The sequence below is a fragment of the Branchiostoma lanceolatum genome, chromosome 2 (genome assembly GCF_035083965.1).
Source record: "Branchiostoma lanceolatum isolate klBraLanc5 chromosome 2, klBraLanc5.hap2, whole genome shotgun sequence".
NCBI lineage: Eukaryota > Metazoa > Chordata > Leptocardii > Amphioxiformes > Branchiostomatidae > Branchiostoma > Branchiostoma lanceolatum.
This window is the reverse complement of record NC_089723.1, coordinates 20,787,079-20,808,046: the sequence shown is the minus strand read 5'-3', so window position 1 is coordinate 20,808,046 and position 20,968 is coordinate 20,787,079. Positions and strand designations below refer to the sequence as shown.

The 20,968-nt window shown below is 39.9% G+C and overlaps 1 protein-coding gene across 2 annotated transcripts; it reads right to left on the bottom strand.

Annotated features, from left to right (window-relative positions):
- Positions 1–9,637: 9,637 nt before the first annotated feature.
- On the bottom strand, positions 9,638–20,855 carry LOC136427866 (uncharacterized). 2 transcript variants are annotated; one of them, XM_066417060.1, is made up of 4 exons: positions 20,136–20,855; positions 18,124–18,256; positions 17,161–17,275; positions 9,638–11,823 (listed from the first exon to the last, which is right to left on the bottom strand). In XM_066417060.1, exons 1-4 carry the CDS (start codon positions 20,383–20,385, stop codon positions 11,383–11,385), a joined length of 939 nt encoding a protein of 312 aa, XP_066273157.1. In that variant the 5' UTR covers positions 20,386–20,855; the 3' UTR covers positions 9,638–11,382. The 2 variants fall into 2 exon arrangements, with proteins under 2 accessions (XP_066273157.1, XP_066273155.1); XM_066417058.1 differs by lacking the exon at positions 9,638–11,823 and adding an exon at positions 12,640–14,137 and having other exon boundaries at positions 20,136–20,854.
- Between the last annotated feature and the right edge of the window lie 113 nt (positions 20,856–20,968).

Here is a 20,968-nt window from a genome sequence, read left to right as displayed (position 1 = left end):
TGGGTATTTGAGGAAATGATACTGCTTTACTTTCTCATTCATGGTTACGAAGTAATAGCTGACCAAAGTTACGCCCCCCCACCCCATACTTAAAGTATTATAGACGAATTGCACCCTTCTAAAATTCAATCTCTTTGTCGGAATTTTCAAACTTTACATTCAAACGATAGGGCACTTGGTGGGTATTTGAGGAAATGATACTGCTTTACATTCTCATTCATGGTTACGAAGTAATAGCTGACCAAAGTTACGCCCCCCCCCACCTATACTTAAAGCATTATAGACGAATTGCACCCTTCTAAAATTCAATCTCTTTATCGGAAGTTTCAAACTTTACATTCAAACAATAGTGCACTTGGTGGGTATTTGAGGAAATGATACTGCTTTACTTTCTCATTCATGGTTACGAAGTAATAGCTGACCAAAGTTACGCCCCCCCACCCCATATTTAAAGCATTATAGACGAATTGCACCCTTCTAAAATTCAATCTCTTTATCGGAATTTTCAAACTTTACATTCAAACGAAAGGGCACTTGGTGGGTATTTGAGGAAATGATACTGCTTTACTTTCTCATTCATGGTTACGAAGTAATAACTGACCAAAGTTACGCCCCCCACCCACCCCATACTTAAAGCATTATAGACGAATTGCACCCTTCTAAAATTCAATCCCTTTATCGGAAGTTTCAAACTTTACATTCAAACGATAGGGCACTTGGTGGGTATTTGAGGAAATGATACTGCTTTACTTTCTCATTCATGGTTACGAAGTAATAGCTGACCAAAGTTACTCCCCCCCACCCCATACTTAAAGCATTATAGACGAATTGCACCCTTCTAAAATTCAATCTCTTTATCGGAAGTTTCAAACTTTACATTCAAACGATAGGGCACTTGGTGGGTATTTGAGGAAATGATACTGCTTTACTTTCTCATTCATGGTTACGAAGTAATAGCTGACCAAAGTTACGCCCCCCCACCCCATACTTAAAGCATTATAGACGAATTGCACCCTTCTAAAATTCAATCTCTTTATCGGAAGTTTCAAACTTTACATTCAAACAATAGGGAACTTGGTGGGTATTTGAGGAAATGATACTGCTTTACTTTCTCATTCATGGTTACGAAGTAATAGCTGACCAAAGTTACGCCCCCCACCCCATACTTAAAGCATTATAGACGAATTGCACCCTTCTAAAATTCAATCTCTTTATCGGAAGTTTCAAACTTTACATTCAAACGATAGGGCACTTGGTGGGTATTTGAGGAAATGATACTGCTTTACTTTCTCATTCATGGTTACGAAGTAATAGCTGACCAAAGTTACGCCCCCCCACCCCATACTTAAAGCATTATAGACGAATTGCACCCTTCTAAAATTCAATCTCTTTATCGGAATTTTCAAACTTTACATTCAAACGATAGGGCACTTGGTGGGTATTTGAGGAAATGATACTGCTTTACATTCTCATTCATGGTTACGAAGTAATAGCTGACCAAAGTTACGCCCCCCCCCACCCCATACTTAAAGCATTATAGACGAATTGCACCCTTCTAAAATTCAATCTCTTTATCGGAATTTTCAAACTTTACATTCAAACGATAGGGCACTTGGTGGGTATTTGAGGAAATGATACTGCTTTACTTTCTCATTCATGGTTACGAAGTGATAGCTGACCAAAGTTACGCCCCCCCACCCCATACTGAAAGCATTATAGACGAATTGCACCCTTCTAAAATTCAATCTCTTTATCGGGTTTTTCAAACTTTACATTCAAACAATAGTGCACTTGGTGGGTATTTGAGGAAATGATACTGCTTTACTTTCTCATTCATGGTTACGAAGTAATAACTGACCAAAGTTACGCCCCCCACCCACCCCATACTTAAAGCATTATAGACGAATTGCACCCTTCTAAAATTCAATCTCTTTATCGGAAGTTTCAAACTTTACATTCAAACGATAGGGCACTTGGTGGGTATTTGAGGAAATGATACTGCTTTACTTTCTCATTCATGGTTACGAAGTAATAGCTGACCAAAGTTACGCCCCCCCACCCCATACTTAAAGCATTATAGACGAATTGCACCCTTCTAAAATTCAATCTCTTTATCGGAAGTTTCAAACTTTACATTCAAACGATAGGGAACTTGGTGGGTATTTGAGGAAATGATACTGCTTTACTTTCTCATTCATGGTTACGAAGTAATAGCTGACCAAAGTTACGCCCCCCCACCCCATACTTAAAGCATTATAGACGAATTGCACCCTTCTAAAATTCAATCTCTTTAGCGGAAGTTTCAAACTTTACATTCAAACAATAGGGCACTTGGTGGGTATTTGAGGAAATGATACTGCTTTACTTTCTCATTCATGGTTACGAAGTGATAGCTGACCAAAGTTACGCCCCCCACCCCATACTTAAAGCATTATAGACGAATTGCACCCTTCTAAAATTCAATCTCTTTATCGGAAGTTTCAAACTTTACATTCAAACGATAGGGCACTTGGTGGGTATTTGAGGAAATGATACTGCTTTACTTTCTCATTCATGGTTACGAAGTAATAGCTGACCAAAGTTACGCCCCCCCACCCCATACTTAAAGCATTATAGACGAATTGCACCCTTCTAAAATTCAATCTCTTTATCGGAAGTTTCAAACTTTACATTCAAACGATAGGGAACTTGGTGGGTATTTGAGGAAATGATACTGCTTTACTTTCTCATTCATGGTTACGAAGTAATAGCTGACCAAAGTTACTCCCCCCCACCCCATACTTAAAGCATTATAGACGAATTGCACCCTTCTAAAATTCAATCTCTTTATCGGAAGTTTCAAACTTTACATTCAAACGATAGGGCACTTGGTGGGTATTTGAGGAAATGATACTGCTTTACTTTCTCATTCATGGTTACGAAGTAATAGCTGACCAAAGTTACGCCCCCCCACCCCATACTTAAAGCATTATAGACGAATTGCACCCTTCTAAAATTCAATCTCTTTATCGGAAGTTTCAAACTTTACATTCAAACAATAGGGAACTTGGTGGGTATTTGAGGAAATGATACTGCTTTACTTTCTCATTCATGGTTACGAAGTAATAGCTGACCAAAGTTACGCCCCCCCACCCCATACTTAAAGCATTATAGACGAATTGCACCCTTCTAAAATTCAATCTCTTTATCGGAAGTTTCAAACTTTACATTCAAACGATAGGGCACTTGGTGGGTATTTGAGGAAATGATACTGCTTTACTTTCTCATTCATGGTTACGAAGTAATAGCTGACCAAAGTTACGCCCCCCCACCCCATACTTAAAGCATTATAGACGAATTGCACCCTTCTAAAATTCAATCTCTTTATCGGAATTTTCAAACTTTACATTCAAACGATAGGGCACTTGGTGGGTATTTGAGGAAATGATACTGCTTTACATTCTCATTCATGGTTACGAAGTAATAGCTGACCAAAGTTACGCCCCCCCCCACCCCATACTTAAAGCATTATAGACGAATTGCACCCTTCTAAAATTCAATCTCTTTATCGGAATTTTCAAACTTTACATTCAAACGATAGGGCACTTGGTGGGTATTTGAGGAAATGATACTGCTTTACTTTCTCATTCATGGTTACGAAGTGATAGCTGACCAAAGTTACGCCCCCCCACCCCATACTGAAAGCATTATAGACGAATTGCACCCTTCTAAAATTCAATCTCTTTATCGGGTTTTTCAAACTTTACATTCAAACAATAGTGCACTTGGTGGGTATTTGAGGAAATGATACTGCTTTACTTTCTCATTCATGGTTACGAAGTAATAACTGACCAAAGTTACGCCCCCCACCCACCCCATACTTAAAGCATTATAGACGAATTGCACCCTTCTAAAATTCAATCTCTTTATCGGAAGTTTCAAACTTTACATTCAAACGATAGGGCACTTGGTGGGTATTTGAGGAAATGATACTGCTTTACTTTCTCATTCATGGTTACGAAGTAATAGCTGACCAAAGTTACGCCCCCCCACCCCATACTTAAAGCATTATAGACGAATTGCACCCTTCTAAAATTCAATCTCTTTATCGGAAGTTTCAAACTTTACATTCAAACGATAGGGAACTTGGTGGGTATTTGAGGAAATGATACTGCTTTACTTTCTCATTCATGGTTACGAAGTAATAGCTGACCAAAGTTACGCCCCCCCACCCCATACTTAAAGCATTATAGACGAATTGCACCCTTCTAAAATTCAATCTCTTTAGCGGAAGTTTCAAACTTTACATTCAAACAATAGGGCACTTGGTGGGTATTTGAGGAAATGATACTGCTTTACTTTCTCATTCATGGTTACGAAGTGATAGCTGACCAAAGTTACGCCCCCCACCCCATACTTAAAGCATTATAGACGAATTGCACCCTTCTAAAATTCAATCTCTTTATCGGAATTTTCAAACTTTACATTCAAACGATAGGGCACTTGGTGGGTATTTGAGGAAATGATACTGCTTTACTTTCTCATTCATGGTTACGAAGTAATAGCTGACCAAAGTAACGCCCCCCCCCCCCACCCTATACTTAAAGCATTATAGACGAATTGCACCCTTCTAAAATTCAATCTCTTTATCGGAAGTTTCAAACTTTACATTCAAACGATAGGGCACTTGGTGGGTATTTGAGGAAATGATACTGCTTTACTTTCTCATTCATGGTTACGAAGTAATAGCTGACCAAAGTTACTCCCCCCCACCCCATACTTAAAGCATTATAGACGAATTGCACCCTTCTAAAATTCAATCTCTTTATCGGAAGTTTCAAACTTTACATTCAAACGATAGGGCACTTGGTGGGTATTTGAGGAAATGATACTGCTTTACTTTCTCATTCATGGTTACGAAGTAATAGCTGACCAAAGTTACGCCCCCCCACCCCATACTTAAAGCATTATAGACGAATTGCACCCTTCTAAAATTCAATCTCTTTATCGGAATTTTCAAACTTTACATTCAAACAATAGGGAACTTGGTGGGTATTTGAGGAAATGATACTGCTTTACTTTCTCATTCATGGTTACGAAGTAATAGCTGACCAAAGTTACGCCCCCCCACCCCATACTTAAAGCATTATAGACGAATTGCACCCTTCTAAAATTCAATCTCTTTATCGGAAGTTTCAAACTTTACATTCAAACGATAGGGCACTTGGTGGGTATTTGAGGAAATGATACTGCTTTACTTTCTCATTCATGGTTACGAAGTAATAGCTGACCAAAGTTACGCCCCCCCACCCCATACTTAAAGCATTATAGACGAATTGCACCCTTCTAAAATTCAATCTCTTTATCGGAAGTTTCAAACTTTACATTCAAACGATAGGGCACTTGGTGGGTATTTGAGGAAATGATACTGCTTTACATTCTCATTCATGGTTACGAAGTAATAGCTGACCAAAGTTACGCCCCCCCCCACCCCATACTTAAAGCATTATAGACGAATTGCACCCTTCTAAAATTCAATCTCTTTATCGGAATTTTCAAACTTTACATTCAAACGATAGGGCACTTGGTGGGTATTTGAGGAAATGATACTGCTTTACTTTCTCATTCATGGTTACGAAGTGATAGCTGACCAAAGTTACGCCCCCCCACCCCATACTGAAAGCATTATAGACGAATTGCACCCTTCTAAAATTCAATCTCTTTATCGGGTTTTTCAAACTTTACATTCAAACGATTGTGCACTTGGTGGGTATTTGAGGAAATGATACTGCTTTACTTTCTCATTCATGGTTACGAAGTAATAGCTGACCAAAGTTACTCCCCCCCACCCCATATTTAAAGCATTATAGACGAATTGCACCCTTCTAAAATTCAATCTCTTTATCGGAATTTTCAAACTTTACATTCAAACGAAAGGGCACTTGGTGGGTATTTGAGGAAATGATACTGCTTTACTTTCTCATTCATGGTTACGAAGTAATAGCTGACCAAAGTTACGCCCCCCACCCTATACTTAAGGTCTCATTCATGAGTTTTTTCGCCCCATGGGCTTACATGTTATAAAACGTGTTTTACATGGGCGCGTTCGTAATGAAGATTTAGAAAATGTGCCAATGTTTTTCATTCCATGTTGAGAACATTTACTCTGGATAATGTAAAAAAATTGACAACATTTTCACTACATACAATTTATAGCAATTACAAACTGCACTTGGCTACACACCCAAACAGCCACTTTCCAGCTGTAAGCGCATGACCGCATTACACACGATGCCCGGGCTGTGTACGTCCGACCTCGCGCGCGGCTGCCGAAATTTGCCTGCTAATTTTTTCAGTTACAAACAAGCTTTTATCAGTTTGACGCTTAATATCAGCTGGACTAGCTAAAAGAGATTTTTACACCGATATAGACACACGTACATGCAGCCGTTCATTTTTTTGGGCAACGGACTCTTTTAGGGTACCCTCTCGGAGTAATACAGGAATGAGACCTTAAGAATATCAATGTCTGACCAAGAAGTTTCAAACTTTACTTTCAGTTGATAGGGCACTTGGTACGTATTAGAAAACTGAAGACGGATTTGCTGGTCCCTCCCCATCCGTTGAATTCGGAAGTGGGACCGGAAACGACGGTCGGTAAGGTAGCAGAACACAGTTTTTGGCCTATGTGGGTTTCTATTGTTAATGACCACAAAGTGACCTACATCGACGTGGATAAAATCATAGTAGGGTACCCAACGAAATCACAACAAACGAATATGTTGAAGTCGAGGGTACGATCTACAAAAACTGAAAACCAAAAAAAGTCATGGTTTTTTTAACAATTCGACGACCACTTTGATATGGGGTCATGCAGGGTCATTCGGAACTGCAGCCGACTCGGCAGGCAGCTGCAAAGGTCACGCGCATTTATACGCCGAATGGGAAAACTTCACAATCTCATTCCTACGATCTAAAAGCCCTGTTATTATATTGCCATACGGTAAAGTTCGTGCCTCTCTGGTATTCACGTCAACGTTTTTACACACGGTTGAAGGTTTAGGGCGCACTATTTTCTTACCGCTACTGTGTGCTGCTACCGTAACCCGCAAGTGCTAGAATTTATAGCCAATCGATCAGAGATCACTTCGCCGCCAGCGTTTACAGTTTAGGGTCATGTGATTTTAGGTTCTTGTTACATATACATATGAAATCATGCAACGTGGTGTACCATGAAGTATTGTTTCTGATAGTTATTCCAGGAGTGGGATTGAAGTTTGAAATTTTTAAAGTGCATCTCCATAGCTGAAGAAGTGACGTAGCCATGGAATATTAATCAGTGTTGTTGTGTTGCTGCAATTTTTGCCATAGTTTGCATAGAGTCATTTGAATAGTTTTCTGCTCACATTGTTATCTTTATCGTGTTTGATATTAGGAGAATGATGTCCTTAAACATTGTACTTGACTGTATATCCCAGCATGGAGTGGTACAAATAAGTGGCGTCTATTTCTCTGATGTTCAAATAGCTGTTGCCGATTGATGGATTGATTTTTTTAAGGCCGGATGAAGCCTTTGACCGTGAGTATTTGTTTGCCTGATGTGTAATCCCAAAAGCTTGAGAAGAATTCTTCGCATCTTCTGGCCAAAGACTCTTTCAAATGAGGAACTCTTAAACAAATGTAAACAAGAGTGCATGGAAACAATCATCCTCCGAAGGAGATGGAAATGGATAGGGCACGTGTTGAGGAAAGATCAAAACGACATAGCAAGAGTATCAATGAACTGGACCCCGGAAGGGAGGAGAAAACAAGGCAGACCAAAAAACACATGGCGAAGAACAGTAGCAGGAGAACTGAAGTGCTTTGGCCACACCTGGAACAGCATCCAGAGCCTTGCCCAGGACAGACGGAACTGGCGAACTTTTGTTGCTGCCCTACATGCCGGGAGGCATAAAGGGCAGTAAGTAAGTAAGTAAGTGATGTGTAATCTGCGGCTTAAGAATTAGTTACATGATATGCTCCGCACAGTGTCGCACAAAGGGCTAATTCGGACTTTAAACATCAAAGTACATGATGGAGACTCCGGGACATGGGCGCGTCGGGTAGTTTCATTCGTCCTCTTGATCACAACTCAATTGGTAACGGTATTGCGCCCGACTTCAAGCCGGAAAAAAATCATGGCTCTTGGTACCGGTGGCAAATGTCCAGGTGCTGGCACATTGTTTGAAAAAAAAAAACATTTTTGACAGATTATCCGAAGAGGTTCGCTGGGCGTCACTCCACCGTCATATTGGAGTATCGTGTAAAGTTCCTTTCCGAAGGGCACAACGTCTGGGCATGGCATGTATCGAACCCGGAACCCATTGGTTCTGAGCCCAACACTCTAATCGTTACGTTCCACCTCAAACTGAGGATGGTACTTATTGATACTAACTTATTGAATAAACTAGTGACATGTTACAACCGAACCCACTGACCTGCTGCACGGCTATGTAGAAGACTGTGTCCAGAGTTAGTCCTCTGCCCCAGGGTCTCTTTGAATGGCTCTTCTTTAATGTATTAATATAAAGTTGTCTTACCTCCATCATAATCCCAACAACCAAAAACATTCAGACAACGGTCTGCTGTACAGTGACAGACGTTCAGGGTTTTGATTTGGCCCATGTTTGGGTCAATTCCTTCTATCCATGGCTGATTCCGTCATTTTTCCATTGAGAAGTATGCGTTCATCTATATGCGACATGGCTCCAAATCAAAGAACATTTGCTCGTGATAATAAAAATAATGACGGGCTGTGATTATAGCTGGAAGGTTTTGGCTCATGTTGGAGAAAATTTTGTATTTGGCGTGCCATCTCTGAGTGGGTTCTCATGAAAATGCAATGGCTTAATTATTTAGGAGCATATGGATTTTGTCTATTTCTTAGTACACTGGCATGCCATTTTGTTCCCAGACACCCCTTCACTTACAAAAAGTGATACGCTCAGGACTAATTTTGGAACCCTAGGATGCAGGCGTTCCTAGGAGCAGGCATTTATTGGTTGATTGCTCATGCGCTGAAATGGTCATTTGTGTAATTCGACTTGCACAGTTGAATGACTGATTGATTGATTGATTGATGCTCCGAATGGCTGAATGAATGATTGTAATCCATTCCCTGGATATACAAGGACTTGATTTGTCTTTGTATGGTAATGAATTAGAATGTCCATTTCGACATTTACGAAGATTTCACCTCAAGACGCTGTTTAGTATCAAAAGCATATATTAAAGTAATGGTTGCCATGGCAGCACAAACCGTAGGGGTTGGTGAAACTGTGGTAACGCGTACGTAGATAACTTAGACTTTAGTTCGAAGTGCGTACCCAGTTGGCAGGCGCGGCTGACATACTCCCCAATCAGAGGTCGTTGAGGAAAATTGTGACCTTCTTATCATGACTTCTCTTCTTGGTCAGCTCTCCCCACATAGAATACATTAAATGAAATGCGACCTGGCTATAAACGGAATAATATGGTATTTTGTATAAAACAGCAACAAAGCAAATTGGTGCTTATATCAAGAACAGCGGATGTTACTCTGAGGGGTGGGTTGGGTTTGGCGAGGGGAAAGTTGGGATTGTCTCAGCAAATGGGCAATAAAGTAACACCAAAAGAAGGCTTTGTTTTAACATTGATACGTTTTATTCAAATGGCAAATATCATACAACAGTATTGATTCGCAAGTGTCAAAATAACTCATCTTAACTTTCACCATCTCCATTTCCCTCAAATCGTCAATTCCTTGTGTTCTTTAAACGCATAACTTTCCGAAGCCATACCATGAATATAGTTTCTTACTTCTTCAATTGAGCCAGAACATCTCATATAATATTTCAAGCATAGCAGCAAACTGCTTCACACTGCATATCGGATCAGCTGATTCTTAGCAAGGACAAATGGTCTTGATTTTACGGAAGACATCCTGTGTCTCCATATCTTATGTTCATAGAATTTATGATTTGCCACTAAACTACCATGTATAAAAATATCTTGTTTTGAAATAAACAACATAAAAAATGTGATTATATTTTGAAAGTTGTCGACATCATTACTAGAAGGAGTGACAATTCTGTCTTTTTACAAATCACCTAAGACCTATGCATGCATGTGTAGCAGCCACAAAATCAATTTTGTCTTCTCTAGTTGAAGAATCATGATAATGATTCAAACAATAATTTTGAGTAACAGTCCAGCTTTCCAATCACGTAGCTAGTTTTCTCCTACTTGATTCTGTGAAGTCTAAAATACTTAAAGACTGCCTTTGTCCAGAAGTTGTAGCTATGGTCACATCTTGACTTCTGGCATGGATCATAGCAGGTCTCATATTAAATGTTGATGTCATTCTGGTTTGTGACTTAAGACAGTTTCCAAATCTGACAACTAGATTAGGAGTAAAGACACAACTTGTGGTCTACAGTTCTCTACAAAGGGACAGAGCATCCAAAAGGGATACTGTAATTGATGAGGGACAAATGATTAAAGTTACAAAACCAGGAAAATGTCAACTTTCTTTGAGTCAAACTGTGATTTAACTTGCAAGTTATAGACTTAACTCTACTTCCAACAGATACTTTGTCAGAGGCAATTGCTGGTTATGTTGTTGAAAATCACTCATTATTTTGTTTGGAGTTAAAGTATTTGGAGCCAGAGTTCTTTGTGATACAATGTACATACAACTGGAAAAATATCTGTATAAAAATGTCCATCTTCGTCTCAGTCTGGCAGCCATTCTTTGCCAATGTCATCATGATTGCCAGGTTTCCAAGACACATTCCTCTGTTTTTGGTCTTGTCTGCCTTACTTGGATTGTCCTGGGTCAACTTGTCACTGGTGTCCATTGATACACAGTCAAAACTTCAACATCCTTGCAACTGTTAAAAAATCCAGCAAGTCCTTGCAAGGAGCTCCTTCAGTGCATAGTGAGGTGGGGTCAGGAGTCATGAGAATAAGGAGTACAGCAGTCAACTAATAACACATCAAACTATTACACTATACCGAAAGGGCACATGTTTAAGGTGTTTATATTTCATCTTGCTAGCAGGAAAATAGCACAACTCTGTGAACTGTTTGCTGTCCTACAACACATCTATAGCACAATTACATTATGTGCTATTTGTGTGATATCATAGTTACTTTTATTGATGATATCACACTTAAGTCTGGCCCTGTGTCAGTGGTTTTTGATAAATAAACAAGCAAGCAAACAAACAAAACTCATCAGTTCTCTGATTGTCTGGAGAACAGCCACTGATAATGCTACCAGGCCACAAATGGTGCAAAGGTAGTACATGGGGTTGTGCTATTTTCCTCCTATGGCTGGTACATGTATGTACCACTCAGTCCATGTTTTCTCCGACAAAACCTCTAAAAACCACCAGCATCGCCTCCCCCTGCATCTCCTGCATCTGCACCTGCATCCCCTCCACCGAACCCCGCCACGCTGGTGTAGCCCTGCCCCGGCTTCAGCCCCAGGATCTCGGCCGTCTCCGTACCCATGCTCGTGGAGGGAGTCATGTTCCCGCGAGTCTCCGCCTCGTGCTTCCCCAGGATCAGACAGCACCCGCAGCAGAAGAAGAAGGACAGGGCCACGCAAACGCCGCACACAACCGTGCTCAGGTTCTGTTCCGCCATCTCCTCCACGTCCTGGTACGTACCGATCAGCACGGCCTTGTAGTCGAACACCAGGGTGGCCAGTCCCAACTGGTAGTCATCGATGGAGAAGATCCCGCGACGCTTTTCGTAGATGCTCTCCCGACGGAATGGGGTCAGTTTGAGTCCGACTTCTTTGCCCACTGAAGTATAGATCTGGTCACACAGGTCCCCGCGAGTGATGTGAAAAAAAAAGAGAAAAAAGAAGGGAGAGTCAGAGGGGGGAAGGTACGGTGTAGTTTAACGAAAAATTAATCTCACAGACACAGAGATGCCACCAAGGGACCTGACGTTTTGAACAGCCACACAAAAAGTCGACTGTTAACAGGAGGTTTGAAAGCTTATTGAAAGCAGTTTATCATAAGGTCAACCATTGCACAGCGTCCATGTTTCTTTCAGAATATGTCATTTGACAAAACAGGCCTAGGCCATGAAGGGGCGTATGTTCATTATGTGTGATTTATGTCAATGTACCTTGAACCTTGAACGAGGACATCTGTGATCTCCCTCCCTCAATGTAACTGACAACCAGTATAACATGACAACAACCATGGTGGCATGATGACCACTACAATCAACCTAAGATCAAAGCCTCAATGCAACAATAACATAAAAGTGCATACAACACGCTGGTACCATTTTTAGAATAAAGATTTAGTATATAAATATTTACCAATCTATCCCGGTATTCATTAATCTACTACTTATACTAAGTTATAGCATTGCTACTTTCAAGATAAATATTGCCTAGTTTATGAAGATGATAACTTTGCTGTCAGTATTATTGAAATTTGTGCTAACTTAAATCAAATACTTTCAAATACAAAGGGACATCTTGTACAGCTTTGAGGAATCCAAACTATAGTAATTTAAGTGTTTAAAGCAGTTATGTGATGACAGGTATTAGGCTGCTAATGAAAACTAGAAGTGGCAGTGAGACAATGTTGCAAACAAGACAACATTACACAAATATACACAGCAAGACTTAAATTTAATTTTTCTCCCACATGTGCACATACACAGACACACAACATACGACATGTAGCATTCAAACATAGAGATACAGTGAACAAAATGTGACAATTTTCAGGACAGCAATGGCACTGGTAGACGTAGTGAACAAAAGGCCAATTTACATTATATTACACAACCTTATTCAACCGGCCTTTCTTAAATCACTAACTGTAAGGCAACAGAGGCATCATTAACAAATCTATATCCTAACATCAGTTCTGTGATGTACAGTTCATAGAGGTTCTATTAAAACGTTTGGAGAAAAAATTAAAAATAAAAGTAATATGGGAGTCTCATATGACCAATGGATAAATAAATTATATAAATGAATAAATATCATTTGTTGTATAGATTGTCCCAGATTTTATCTGGTATGCTCCAATAAGTATTTTACCTGGTACATTTCTCTGTTTACAAAATAAACAAATATAAACACAAGAGGTTTGGATGTTTGAGCAGTAGCATTTGGCTGTTATCCCCCTTTTCCACTGAGGCTGTGACCACAGAGCAACCAAGAACTCTTCATCAGTAGCTCAAACAAATTGTATTGATAAAGAAACTTATTTTGCAAGTTTTATGTGTTTTGTTGTCTTTCAAATAAGTCTTTTTCACCATCCAAATCCACCTTTGATCGCCCAATGATGATCTCCCTCCTGTGGAAATTTCTCCTCCTTGATAATTTCTCTTTCACTTGAACTGGCAGAAACATAGTATAGTCTTACTATAGTACAAACACCAAACTCACAATTATTCCATTTGTCTTTCAACATATCTCTGAACTGTCACTGTCCACCACATTTGTATTTGAAGAGTAGGCCTGGATTTATCACACATCAATTTCTATTCAATTCCAGTTTGTCTTTTGTCCCTGTAGTTTTCCTTTGAGAACTTTGCTCATCAAAACATACCACTGTGTCTAGTCTGCAACGTCATTTTGTAGGAAAGATCCATCGGGAAGTCTTACAATAGCCTAGAACCCTCCAGCGTCGCCGCCACCACCATCCCCACCGTCTCCCCCTCCTCCATCCCCTCCCCCACCGTCTCCTGCTCCCCCCGCATCGCCGGAGAACCCCGCCACCCCAGCGTCCTGCCTCTCCAGGGGGTGGTCTGTATTTGTCCTGCTGCTACCCGTACTGCTGTTTTCCCAGTCCGGGCGCGGCTGGGGCTTCAGGCGCGTGTCCCTCTCATGTTTCCCCAGAATCACGCAGCAGCCGCAGCAGAAGAAGAACGACAGCGCCACGCAGATCCCGCCAACCACAGTGCTCAGGTCCTGTCTTGCCGTCTCCTCCACGTCTCTGTAAGTCCCAATGAAAACCTTCTTGTACTCGTGGCTCAGCGCGGCGATGCCATCCTGGAACTCCTCCAATGAGAAGAAGGAACGGTTCTTCTCGTAGATGGTGACCACGCGGAACAGCGTCAGTTTGAGCCTGACTTGTTTCCCCGTGGAAGTATAGACCTGGTCAGGCACAGGTCCGTGACAGGTAGAAGGGCCAGACGTGAAAAGAAAAGAAAAAAAAAGAGACTAATTACAGCACAAAATGTACAGGGAAAAACAGCAGCTTTCCTGGCAACTTGTATGACAGGAAATTACCACTGCTGAAAAACAAGATTATTGCTAAAACATTTCACTACAAGGAGTAGGAGAAATATGCAAAAATGTTTATGTACTCTACATGTACATCAAAGTAATCTCTTAAAGATGATGTCCCAAAACAAGCTGGCAGTTAATTACACTTTATGTAAAAGTCAACCAAAAGTCAGACAGAAAATGAAAATATAGCATTTGAATAGGCAAACAACTGACAAGCTATTTATGTTCTAACATACTGGTATCATGTTACATGGGTCTGTGAGTGTGTATAAATGCTTTGAGGTTAAGAGACATTTGGGAGTATCTAAATAAGGTATTTGTGAATGATAAAGCTATAGATTATAATAGTAGAAGTGTCTGCACATTACACTGTAGGCTTTGTGTTACTACTATTGTCTACTGCACTATTATTGCAAAAAATATTCAAAAACATTAATAGCGATTGAAATTTTATAGTTAAAACTTAACCCTTTTTGCTCATCTAAAGAGAGTTTTGAATGTTCCCTACATTGTAGTACATGTATATGTCGAAACAACATTGTTGACATATCATTCTGTAAGAGCTTTCATCTATGAGCTTCCCAAAGAAAGTCCCACTTCCAAATCCCAAGCAGCAAAATCTCTCTTTGATACAACCCAACCACAAACGTGAAGACAAGCTGAAGCAACAGCAAATGTCATAACACAACATCTAGTAAGCTAAAGATGAATTTGTATAGTCTGGAGTCCAGTCTTGGTAGCCTGGGTCCGCTTCCAACGGTTGCTACTCCGCCAACAATTGCCAGAGTAGCAATAGTTGCTAGCGGACCAAAGCTAACGAGGCTGGATTCCAGGCTAGAATTTGTAAAAGGAGAAAAAACAGAGATTTAAAGAGCTCTGAATGATTACCTGTTTCCAGATCCACAATGCAGCTAATACAAGGGCCAAAGGTTTTTAGTACCACAAAAAGAGAAGTGTCAGAAGTTGTCACGGGCTACAAAGCTTTATACCAAATGCTTAATCAAAATCATAAAAATATCTTCCAAAAATGTTGTTGAAGATTCTTGATATCCAGGGAACAAGATACACAATATAAAATCTACTGAAGCACCTGGATAAGTTGAACTGTCACATCAATCTAACCATCCTACAACTGTCTTCTCCTAATTTACATATACATTCATAGTTTTGGTTAAATAAATAAGTTAGATTTCAGATTCTATTTAGTCACTGATGAAAGATGGCAGATGCTTGATCTGAAATGTCTGAACGTTAAAAAACTTAAATATTCAGTTGCTTGAGTAGCTTTTGTATTGTGTGCCTTTCTATAAGTTTGCGCATGTTATAACAGACCAGCGCAATTCATCCAAGAAGACCTAGCAAGTTGGTAATAAAGCATCATAATAGAGAGACGAGAGGTAGATTGAAAGTCCAAAATTCGAAAGTGAGATATATATCAGCGTGCCACATCACTACATGTAACAATAATATTGCTGTGTATGTACTGTAAATGCAGAAATGTTGCTTTTGAGTTCACATTTGAAACAATAGTAGTGTTACAGTCACACAATGGAAAGGCTTTTTGCGGTGGATTTAGACTTGTGGTAAAGAGTTCACCTTGAAAACCACAAACATAAAATCACTGCGAACATTTCTACATTTTACAGTATTTGGAATGAAATTTTTCACCTATGTTGGTATGAAATTGAAAAGTTTTTAATTTACACCAACACCAAAAAAAGGCTAACAATTTTTTTTTCTGAAGACAGTCAAAAAAGTTGGTGAGCATTCTTTTGGTGTTGGAGCAAAGTAAAAACTTTTCAATTTGCTGTGTGTATTTGACGTAGCACACCAGATGCTAGTGTGATGCTACATAAAACTAATTATCACGTTAACAAAAAATCAAAAACTCATGTTGTTGGTACATAACAAGACCTCTTGTTCCTACACAAGGCAAACCAAAGGCAAAACAAAATTATGATATAGCTGGTGTGATACTGATACAGATATTTGTCATGATGGATACAAGTATTTCTCCTATAATTATAGAGGCATCTCTTACCAACAGCAGAAATTTTAGCACTGTAAAGTGCTTAAGATAATAAAAGAACCCTCCTTAAAAGATGTCAACATGTATATCTTCAGGTTATAGAACTTAGTTTTGTCCCATCCTACATGAAACAACCATACATGCATGTAAAGAGGAGCTTAAAAATGAAAATGGGCAACAACTTTTTCCAGTGTATCTGACATATTAACACTGCATGCATTTGTTATAAAATGTCATGGGTATGTTTTGAGCAAGACAAGATTTGGTACAAGAGTGTCACACGTTCTAAATTTCCATTCTTCTAAGGTTAGTAGTGCCACTGTAAAGTCGTGGTCACACAGTTTTTACAATGGATAAGACCAGAAAGGACTGTGTCAGATCAGTTTAAACACCATTTCTGATGTATTTTCAGTGATGTTTAAAATTGACATTGACAGTTAAAAAACACCCGTTGGTAGGAAATGTTCCCTAATTCAAGTAAATTTCCAAACATTGTCAAAACTCCTCGCACGAAAAAAAGGACACTGACCTCAGCAAGCTGCACAAATCTGATTTATGGATGACATTCTACACATGTAGTACTTGAAGATTCATGCATTTGTTTTTATATGTCACTTTATCTTCAGTTTTGGTTTTCTTTCTTCCTTTTTAAGTTTCAACACTTTCCAATCAGAGGTCTTCAGAAAATGTCATCCATAAAACCGGCGTAGTGGGCCAGAATATACCCCCGTCCAGAATATACCCGGGTATATTCTGGGCGGGGGGTACATTCTGGCCTGCTACACCGGATTTCTGCAATGATCCTTCCTGGCCCATCCCTGTTGCTATGGTAACAAGAAAATTGCTGACTAAGGCTCACCCGTCTATCTTTCTGTGAGATCAAGATGACCACGCCCTCATCACATGACCCATAGTCCCATGTCGTAGTCCGCAGGTAGTTGGCAAAATTCTGTGCTCTGTATGAAACATTGTGTCTGAAAAAAGCAAAAATATACCATCAGTAATTAAACTCTTATTCTTTTGATCAAAAATTGCACCCTAGTGTTAGATCAAATGTTAATTTTGTGCATAAACAACTCATGAATGATAAAATAGCCAAAGAAAACTTTACAATCACCATTTGCTAGAAATACTGTACTGCACATTTGGCAAATCTGTATGGCTAATACCATTACATCAATAGGTGCAGACTTGTACTTTTAAAGGGTCTATTTTATCTATTTGATCATGATTTTCATGCCATTGGTGTTGATTTGAATGTAGTCGATGATGATTTCCATGCATTAGATGATGATTTCCATGTTTTCGATGAATATTTCCATGTAGTTGATGATGATATCCATTTATTTGATGATTTCCATGTATCTGGTGATTTCCGGTTTTTGATCATGACTTGAATGTATTTGATGATGATTTCCATGTACCTATATCTGATGATGATTTCCATGTATCTGATGATGATTTCCATGTATTTGATCATGACTTCCATGTATCTAATGATGACTTCCATGTATTTGATTATGACTTCCATGTATTTGTTGATGACGTCTATGTATTTGATCATGACTTCCATGTAGTCAATCATGACTTCCATGTACATGTATTTGATCATGACTTCCATGTATTCAATGATGACTTCTACGTATTTGATCATGACTTCCATGTATTCAATGATGACTTCTACATATTTGATCATGACTTCCATGCATTTAACGATGACTTCTATGTATTTGACCATGACTTCTATGTACTTGATGATGACTTCTAAAAGTATTGTATTTGATCATAACTTCCATGTATCTGATGATGATTTCTAACTCACGATTTATCGGTGACCGTCATGCTCCTGAGCAGAGCCACCGCGATGTTGTAGCCATCCGCCACTCCGTCGCACACGTCACAGGGACAGGGCGTCTCCCATCTCACACTCTCCAGGTACTCGTCAAGCTCATCAGCTGAGGAGAAAACAGCTTTGTGTCTTAGGCTGGCTTTAGACATGCATTTCCAAGCACACTCGGAGTACACTCAGCAGAAGTCCGACTCAAGTGCGGTCTAATTACACATGGGACTGTGAAGTGACTTCGAAATTGCCCAGCTGCGCCAGCGGTGTGACGACTGCAGTATTGTCTCGCTTTGAATCATGACCAACTTGCACCACAGAATGCACAAATTTAGTTTATGAAATAGATACCAAAAAAATTATGCCATAAAGAGTAAGAAACAAATTGCCAAATTTGCTCCATGCAAGTGCTTTCAATGATTTTACATATGACCTCTGGCCTGAACATTACTAGTATATAACTCACCGGGAGTAGACTCGGTGTCGACATTTTTGCATACAAGTAAAGGCGACTTGAGTCCAACTTGAGCATGGTTTCGAGATTATTCAAGTCGAGTCTGGGAAAAGGGTACGCTGAGTCGGACTTCAGCTGAGTGTGCTCCGAGAGTGCTTGGAAAATGCATGCGTAAACTGGGCCAAATATTTATATTGTATTCTTATTGATGACATCCGTGTGTGCATCAATTTTTGACCATACTGTAAATTGTAGAAAGCTGCTACATATGAGCCAATATATGCGGTAAGTTGACAAGAATATTGGAAAACGGATACTAATGTTGTAGAATGCCAAAATCAATTCTAAAAGTCAAAGAAGAAGATGTGAAAGAACAAAAAGGAAGTATCTATAATTGTTTAGTATACAACACTCTGTGTGTAAAGTCATTTGTTCAACCTTCCTGATCACTTAGATTTTGTAATGAAGGCACCTTTTTTTTACCAGACTTAATTCCTTTTTTGTACGCTCGCTGCTCACATCAGTTCTGTCATACATGTAATTGAATCGCCATGGCAACATGGCCAGAATGATACGAACTATATATCACATAGGTAAGCTGGAGTATTCTTCACACTGCAGCAGAGTGAAGATTAATCATAGGAGTAGTTTCTTACTCAAGATACTGCATTTTCAAAATCAAAAATTCATACTTTTTGCACATAGAAAATACAAGTTATATGACAGTATACAACTAACAGACTAAACTGAATATCAGTCAATTTTAAACAATAATAAATCAAATAGTCCAGCCAACATTTCACAAATATTGGACAATGATTAACACCGAAAATCTGTTTCGTTTAGATTCATGTAATACACAAGTGATGAAGTCTCTAGAAATGAAAATAGAAACATCCTAAGAAGATGTACATGTAGATGTACATGCCCACTAAAATAAGAGGGACACAAAAATAGTAACGAAGAGACTATAGCTTGAGGTCAAGGAACAATTTATCAACATCATTGGTGTAAAGTCCATTAGTCATAAATCATATCTCGTAAATCATACCTTGTTTTCATAAGCTAAGTTGACATTTCTAAAATTCAGAGGCAGATATTGTAATTTCCTGCTTTGTAGTTTGTAAAATTGTAGATGACTACTAGTAGCACTGTACAAAACTTTTGGTTACTTCGTTGTGTCCATAAACCTTTTCATTATGATACTAATATATAACGTTACGGATGAAAAAATATATATTTGCGACTGCAGTGGTTTATCATTGGCTCTATCAATCATATTTGTATCCAAAAAGTAGGTATGACAACTGAGCATTGCAAACATTATAACATAGCCTGTAACGACGACATTTACGTCATATTATGACGACATTAACCACAACGTCTCCACACAAACTAGCCTGGATGCCAGACGGCTTACACAGGCCAACTCCTCGGCTCTAGGGCCAACATGCCCCAAGGAAATTCTACAATAGCCCCCCTGAGATAGATATTATAGAGATCAGGTGTCTGGCATCCAGGCTAACATAAACCAACCAACCTTGCCATCTTGTGAGGATGCCATCAGGGTCACATATCCAGGAGGAGTTTCTGTATGTGTTGGGCCTGCCGCAGAGGGCGGGCTGTGTCTGCGGGTTGGGGTAGGCCTCCGGTGTCCACCCCTGAGCACGGCCCACGGACAGCCAAACCATCAGCATCAGCAAAATACAGGTCGTCCGTGACAAGCCCGAGGCACGGTCCGCCATGACATGATGGCCAGGCATGTAAGAAGAACCAGCACTTCTCAGCATCAATGACGAAACTCTGCAACATCAGGAGCTTTTGCTACAATCCCGGCGACAACCCGAACGAAAAGTTGTCTCGCTCTGAAGGTCCATCAGCGCACGGCAGCTCTACGGGGGTTTGCGTGTCTTCGTTTGGTACAAACGTAGCCAGACATGACAGACGGGAATCACTGATCCCCGTAAATAGCGCCTTGTCATGCGATATCGCAGTGCGACATCGTGATCACGGACTGGGTCCAGCGGCGGCCCGCCCCCCGGGCCCCGGCACTGCGAAACCCCCTCACAAACTTTCCCCGCCGCCTTCCACGAGCTGTTATCCTCCGTATATCCTTAAGTAACGTCTCCGTGCCACTCACAGTGATCGCAGTTGAAGTGACGATGCGGTGTTATGGAGCAATCTCAAAATTCCCAAGGCCAAAACACCGAAATGCTGCGCATCACGATCTATTCCAAGAAATGTTGACCTACGACCTAGAAGCTACCAACACTGAAAAAATACTGGGGGAGGTTTTATCCACCTTATTGTCCTAAATAAAGTAGATTTTTAGAGTAACTATTTGTGTAAATCATGATAAAATTTACTTCTAAG

Bases quoted from the DNA above. Each gene is read 5' to 3' on its own strand.
- LOC136427866 (XM_066417058.1), bottom strand. From the start codon at position 20,385: ATGCTGAGAAGTGCTGGTTCTTCTTACATGCCTGGCCATCATGTCATG. The intron at 18,257-20,135 runs GTTGGTTGGTTT...TTTTCTCCTCAG, and splicing joins CATCCTCACAAGATGGCAAG to CTGATGAGCTTGACGAGTAC. The intron at 14,138-17,160 runs GTGAGCCTTAGT...GTGCCTGACCAG, and splicing joins TCTCACAGAAAGATAGACGG to GTCTATACTTCCACGGGGAA.